General features: G+C 51.9%; 1 protein-coding gene across 4 annotated transcripts in view; it reads left to right on the top strand.

Moving 5' to 3' along the window:
- The first annotated feature begins 1,004 nt into the window (after window positions 1-1,004).
- LOC122895832 (helicase SRCAP-like) overlaps window positions 1,005-6,615 on the top strand; it is a 32,633-nt gene continuing 27,022 nt past the window's right edge. For 3 of the 4 annotated variants that reach the window (XM_044233577.1, XM_044233578.1, XM_044233575.1), the window contains exons 1-4: window positions 1,005-1,084; window positions 2,499-2,572; window positions 3,371-3,633; window positions 4,961-5,212. In XM_044233577.1, coding sequence (XP_044089512.1) covers window positions 3,580-3,633; window positions 4,961-5,212 — 306 coding nt within the window. In that variant the 5' untranslated portion in view covers window positions 1,005-1,084; window positions 2,499-2,572; window positions 3,371-3,579. Of the gene's footprint in view, window positions 1,085-1,265; window positions 1,379-2,498; window positions 2,573-3,370; window positions 3,634-4,960; window positions 5,213-6,615 lie in introns of those variants that run through there. The other variant, XM_044233576.1, reaches the window with a different exon arrangement.

Below are 6,615 nucleotides of genomic sequence, written 5' to 3'. Positions count from 1 at the left end.
CTGAAGTATAATTAGCATACAATGTCCTGCTAGCTTCACGGGCTCACGTTCTTCAGTTTTCAACCCCTGACCTTCGCTGTAAGAAGAACAGATCTTCAAGTAGGTGACGCGGAGAGAAGGATCAGCTCTCTGAGTAAAGCAGGGGAGAACGAAACTGAGTGAAGAGTTTCTGAAGCAGAACTTCATCAGGGCTCCAAGGCGGGCTTGAGTCGGCGTCTTTGGCACGTGGACGCTTGTGGTTTAGACCGCTTGGCTCTGAACCCTGCTGCGCGCTGTCCCTGGTTCATCGAGGAGCTTCAGTTCACTTGTAAAATGGAGTTTGTTGGGATTCAAGGAGAGGATCAGTGCATAAAGTGGTCTCAGTAGAAGGAGACCGTTACTCTTCTATTCTGGGGTGGGGGCACCGCGGAGGAAGCTGGCCAACGAACGGCACGGAGGGACCACCCCCCTGGCGGAAAACGAAGCCGTTCTCTGTTCAAGTGGGCTGCAGGGGCAATCCAGAGGCCCAGGCTCTACTACCAACTTGCTGACAAACAGCTTCGGCGCTCTGGGTGATCTCCTCAAAAACGGGGACTGCTCCGAACTGGCAGCCGCAATGCAGCTTCACGGGCACTTTCTCCAGCGGAGGATAAAGACGCTTTGCCGCGGGGCAGGCGCGGAGCCGCCAAGGCGACTACATCACCCAGCCTGCCTTGCGCTTCAGGCAGCGCCCTACGCTAGCACGCGAGCCTCCCCGTTCCCCCAACCTCCAGTTACTGTCTCTCGCGAGAGGACGGGCCGCGCCGGCGGTAGCGATAGTGAGCTGTGGTGGTGGTGCTGGTGGTGGTGGTGGCGGCCGAGACGGCGGCGGCCATTTTGGTGGGGCCTCGGAAGCGGCGGCGGCGGTTCGCTGAGAGTAGCGTCTTCCATTTTTCCCACCCACCGCCCGCATCTCTGTGCCGCGAGAGGAGGCAGTGGAAGCAAGGCGGTGAAAGTAGCCGCGGGCCCCAGGGGAATTTAAAGGCCGCGAAGGCGGCAGCCAAGAGGGGGCCCTCCCCCCTCCTCGGCGGGAGGGGGGGTGGAGCGCACGCCCCCGAGGACGCAGGTAAGGAGAGGGAGACAAGATGGCGGACGCTCCACAGTTCCCCCTCCCCTGACGGGTGACTGCGCGCGCATCTTTCCGCCACCGCCTCTCCTCCCACCTTCCCGGGGTGCTGCGCGCGCACCTTCGGCCGGGGCCCCGGGGCCGGTGCGCGAGGCTGTCGGCGCGCGCCCATAGAGACAGGCTGAGGGGGGCCAGGCCGGCCAGCACAGGGCCCGGGCGCATCTCCTCTCCCCTCCCGCCCGTCTGCGCACGCGTGCCTGAGCGAGCGAGCGAGCCCTGAGAGGACGGACCCAGGTGCGCTCCTGCCCGCCCACCAACCCCAGCCCCCCCCCCCAGGGGCGCGCGGGAAGAGGAAGGGGGGCGTGGGACGAGGAGTCGGCGCGCGCGCGCCCACCATATCCAGTCAGTAACCAGGACCCGGCGGCACGAACCCTCCCTTATGTCAGCCCTTCGCGGTCAGGTGGTGGGGGGCTCCCTGACGGGTAGGGATGAGAGACTTCCCAGCCTGCGACCCTTGTGTGCGTGGGTTTGGGCTCTGGCGGGAGCCCCCGGGCGGTGCGCGCAGCCGGCTCTCTCCACCTCCAGGCGCGCACGCGCGGGCCCCTCCCCCAGTCGGTCGCGCACGTTGGGTGGGGTGGGAGTCTGGGAGGGGGCGGGGCTAGCTTAGGGTTAGTGGCAGCCGGGGGCAGAGGTCAGGGGTCACGCGGGGTCAGTCTGTTGGAAGGAGTTGGGAGAGAGCAGTGAAGCCGGGGGTCAAGAGTTCAGGCGTCTTGGAGTCTGGTTAGCTCGGGTCCTGCGAAGCTGTTGTGGAGGAAGGAGTGAATCAAAGGCTGCACCCTGGTGAGGGAGTTTCCTTCACTGGGGAAACACTTCCGGGCCTCGGTGGGTTTAGCCCGCCTGTTTCCGGGGCCCGGTTCTTCGGAGCGGTCCTGCTCGCTTCTGACTTCTCCTCTGATGTTTCCTGCCGCCGTTCTGGTGTTTGGGGAAGTGTCCCGCGCTGCAGGTGGAGGCGTTCCGGGGCGCTGCCCGGGGAGCGGTGCGTTCTCCTGGGACTGGGTCCGCGCTCGCGGCAGAGCGGAGCCAACCCCTTTCCGGGCTTCTGGATGTGAGCGCGCTCTGCTTTGTTGTGAGCGCTCCATTCAGTGCGCTGGAGCGTCTTAAACTTTTTTTTGCTTCACTTCAGGGCTTCTCCTCCAGCCAGAAGCTTTGGTCTTTAGGAAATTCCTTTTTCGCAAAACGTGATTTGCTTTTATTTTTCGAAACGTGAGCTTTTCTTACTGTTGTAACTCTTTTCAGCCTTTGATTTGGGTGTATTTAAAAACCTCCGAAGTCGCTGTGAAAAAGGCTTTGATAGATGTTGGTAAACGTGCGTTGGCTGCTCACTGTTTTTTCCCGTCCCTTCTGTGTGTTTCAGGCGTGATTCCCCTCAGCACGGCGGCACCGTGGAAGTACAGACCTTCACAGGGGGTGTGGTCTCAGCTCACACAGGTGAGGGCGCAGACACCCTTTTCTGCACGGGTGCTAATGGGGTGATGTTTGAGAGGAGTAATGAGAAAATGACACGTCCGTGTTTCCGGTGTGATGATAGTGGTACAGGAGCAAACTGGGCATGTGGGGAGAGAAGGGTCTGATCATCCGTGTTTTCCCCAGGCGAGGAGCACATTCTCCATGGTTTTGGCATGAAACGACCTCAGTTTCAGTCTTCCTGTCAGTTCCATTCACGTCTCTGTGTGTGAGGACTTTCTAACATGAAATGGGGAAAGCATTAGAATGCAGGCTTCATTTAGGTCAGGGATGTTCTCTGTGTGTCTCTATCTTTAGTACAAAGAAGGAACTAAATTTTTATTAAGGTGTGAAAGGTACCTGGCTCGCAAGGTAGGTGTGAAGATTATAGAACATATCAAGTCGGTGCTTAGTAAAGTATGACACGTAGTGGAAGCTTGGGAAACACAGCCTACAAATATTGTTCATTATCTTTATTCTTTTTCTTATTTTTTTTAAGATATTTATTTATTTGACAGAGATCACAAGTAGGCAGAGCAGCAGGCGGGGGTGGGGGGTAGGGGAAGCAGGCTCCCCGCTGAGCAGAGAGCCCAATGTGGGGCTCGAGCCCAGGACCCTGAGATCATGACCTGGCCTGAAGGCAGAGGCTTAACCCACTGAGCCACCCAGGCGCACCCATTATCTTTATTCCTTAACGTTGTTCTTGGTTTTTGTTTGTGTTTGTTTTTTTAAGATTCATTAATGTTTTCAAATCCCATTTTTACTCTTTTTACCCTATTTTAGGTGCTCCAGAGGCCGGTGGACCTGAGCGGAGGCTGGGACGCCCTAGTGGGCCCCGGGCCCTGGAAGGCGGGTCCCGGTGGCCGGTGGCCCAGAATGAGGCCAGCTCCCAGCATGCCCTGCAGCCGGACGCCAGCCCCTCGGCCAGCAGCAGTGGTGATAACGACCCAGTCATTCTTCAGGCGTCCAAAGAGGAGCCTGGGAGTGGGACCATGCAGAGCAGCCCCTCCCCTGCTCACCCTCAGCTCCCAATCCTGCAGACACAGGTTTGAACGTGGGGAGGATTCCTTCTCTGGTTCTGCTTTGTGGGCTGTTAGATCTGAAGCAGAAGAAATGTGGCAAGTTTTAGCCACATTTCCATGATCCTACAGCTAATCTGTATTTGGAAAATTTTTGGTGCTCAGGTTGACCATCAGTGTGATTAGATATTGACACGCTTTTTGACAATAATATGATCGCTAAGAGTGTGGAAACTCATTGTTACCTAAAAAGGGTGGAATTAGTCCAGGTTGGAAATGGAGATTGGGACAACATGCTTCCTAAGACTGAGCTTTGAGAATAGCTTAGTTTCCTTAGGAACTGGAAAAACATAAGTATTATGGATGGTGTGTAGTGTTTATGCTATTCTCATACTAAGGAAATGTAAGAGTAGGAAAAATGTGGCTTTTGAGAGTAGACATACGTAGGTTTGCATAGAGTAGGGTTTTGATGGGTATGGATTTGATACTTAAAATTTTCCTGAGCATGGGGTGCCTGGGTGGCTCAGCGGGTTAAAGCCTCTGCCTTCAGCTCAGGTCATGGTCCCAGGGTCCTGGGATCGAGTCCCGCATCAGGCTCTCTGCTCGGCAGGGAGCCTGCTTCCTCCTCTCTCTCTCTCTCTCTCTCTCTCTCTGCTTGCCTCTCTGCCTACTTGTGATCTCTCTCTGTCAAATAAATAAAAATTAAAAAAAAAATTTTTTTCCTGAGCAGCTGGGGAATTTTGTGATACACACTCTTTTGTCATTTAACTGAGGTAGGAACTCCAGTGGCACACCTGTTAGGCAAGTGTGCTGGAGTGATCTGTTTTATGAAGTAGTAGGTGAGTGTTTGAGAACAGTGACCAGCCCCCCTCCCCTTCCCTTCCACCTTCCTAGTAAAGGAAACGACCAAGATTGATGAAGAACATAAGGAGGTTTAAGTAATCTTGGAGGTGGTCATTGTTGCTTTTTGAACTTGGTGGTAACCGAGATTGATTCTAATAGGTGAATCTGCCATTCAGTTAAAGGAAGAAAAAATGGGGAGTTGTGTATATGAATGAACTTCTTTAGGTTCTGAAAGGATCATTAGTGTTTGAAATTATATGCGATGGTATTATTCTTGAATTTGGGAACTGTAAATGTCTGTGACTCCTTTTGCACGCCAGGCATCTGTAAACCTGGGTCTGCTATATTGAACACCTTACCAAAACATAATGTCTTGTATATTTGTGTTTGTAAAAATGAGGTTGGTTATTTACTCGAGTTTTTTCTTGTAAGATGGAATGAGATAATATGATGAGAACTTCCGTATCTTGCTAAGCATTCATTTTATCTGTCATTTTCTGTTTATTTCTAGATGGTGTCGGACGGCATGACAGGCAGCAATCCTGTGTCCCCTGCCTCCTCCAGTTCCCCAGCCTCTAGTGGGGCAGGCGGCCTCTCCCCCCAGCATATAGCTCAAGATTCCTCTCTGGATGGACCTCCAGGGCCCCCAGATGGTGCCACAGTGCCCCTGGAGGGGCTCAGCTTACCCCAGGCTGCTGACCTGGCTAACAAGGGCCCAAAGTGGGAGAAGAGCCATGCTGAGATTGCAGAGCAGGCCAAGCATGTACGTATGGGGGCCCATGAGGACTCTCTTTCCTCAACTTCGGAGTCCCATGAACTTTTTACATTTCTTTCCTTGTGGATTTAGAGTATGGGCTCTGCCTTAAATTGCAAATCTTGAGCAAGTTGCTTGGTCTCTGAACTTCCTTGTCTGTAAGTTAAAGGTGGTGTAGTAGTCTATAAACTGTTGTGAGCTCTAAGTTAAAGGAGGAAGTAGACCTGGAATGCTTTTTAAACTGGTGAGGTTCTTAAGATTTACTGGTTTCTACTGCTCATTTCTGTCCTCTAGCCTCTGCTGCTTTACCCAGTGGTAAGTGTGGTCCCTGGACCAGCAGCATTGGCATCACCTGGCAGATTTGTTAGAAATTCAAGTTTGTTGGTACCTCTCTTACATCTATCCATTTAAAGCTAGAGGGTGGGGGCCCAGCAATCTGTCTTAAAAAGCACACCACGTGATTCTGATGCATGCTTAAATATAAGAGCTACGGTCTAATAATACCCTTGTCTTTCTTCATTTTTTTCTTCACCATCAGGCCATTTAGTTCCCTGTCCTCTCTGGCTCTTATTTCCTATGACTTAGTTTTTGTCAGGAGAAGATAAGAATAATGAAAGCAGTTGTCTGGAGTTTGTTTTTATTTTTTTATTTTTATTTTTATTTTATTATTTTTTTTAAAGATTTTATGTATTTGACAGACAGAGATCACAAGCAGGCAGAGAGGCAGGCAGAGAGAGAGGAGGAAGCAGGCTCCCCGCTGAGCAGAGAGCCCGATGACCTCGAGAGACCTCGGGATCATGACCTGAGCCGAAGGCAGAGGCTCTAACCCACTGAGCCACCCAGGCGCCCCTGGAGTTTGTTTTTAAAGATTTATTTCTTTATTTTAGAGAGTAAGTTGTTCAGGGGGAGGCAGAAGGATAGGGGCAGGGAGCAAAGCTCAGAGGGGAGTCTGACGGGGCTGCCGGATCTGACAAGCCTGAGATACGACCTGAGCTGAAATCAAGAGTCCAGTGCTCAACTGACTGAGCCACTAGGGCTCCCAGTTGTCTTGAGCTTTTAAGTCACTTTTGTCTATTTCAAATGCTTTCACTTTTTTGCGTGTGAAATTTAGCCATTGTAGAAACATGTTACCTTTTTGTCATACTATTGTTTAATCTTTTACGTATAACTTTTCAGTATTTTCACCAAAATGTATATTTTTATAAAAACAAATCAGATTGTGTACGTTGGGCTTTATATATCTAAGCATGAACATACTCTTAAGTGGAATTCAACAGCGATGAAGATCCTTTGTATCCAGTCTATAAGGGAGGGTACGCCCCCTGCCTCCCTGGAGGCTTCCCTTGAAATCTGTTTTCCGCAGTCTTTCCTATGTTCGTGGGGCATGGAGATTGAGTGAAATAACAGAAAGA

Source organism: Neovison vison, chromosome 14 (genome assembly GCF_020171115.1).
Source record: "Neovison vison isolate M4711 chromosome 14, ASM_NN_V1, whole genome shotgun sequence".
Lineage (NCBI taxonomy): Eukaryota > Metazoa > Chordata > Mammalia > Carnivora > Mustelidae > Neogale > Neogale vison.
Note: the sequence above shows the minus strand (reverse complement) of the source record. Positions and strands in the feature narration are given on the sequence as shown.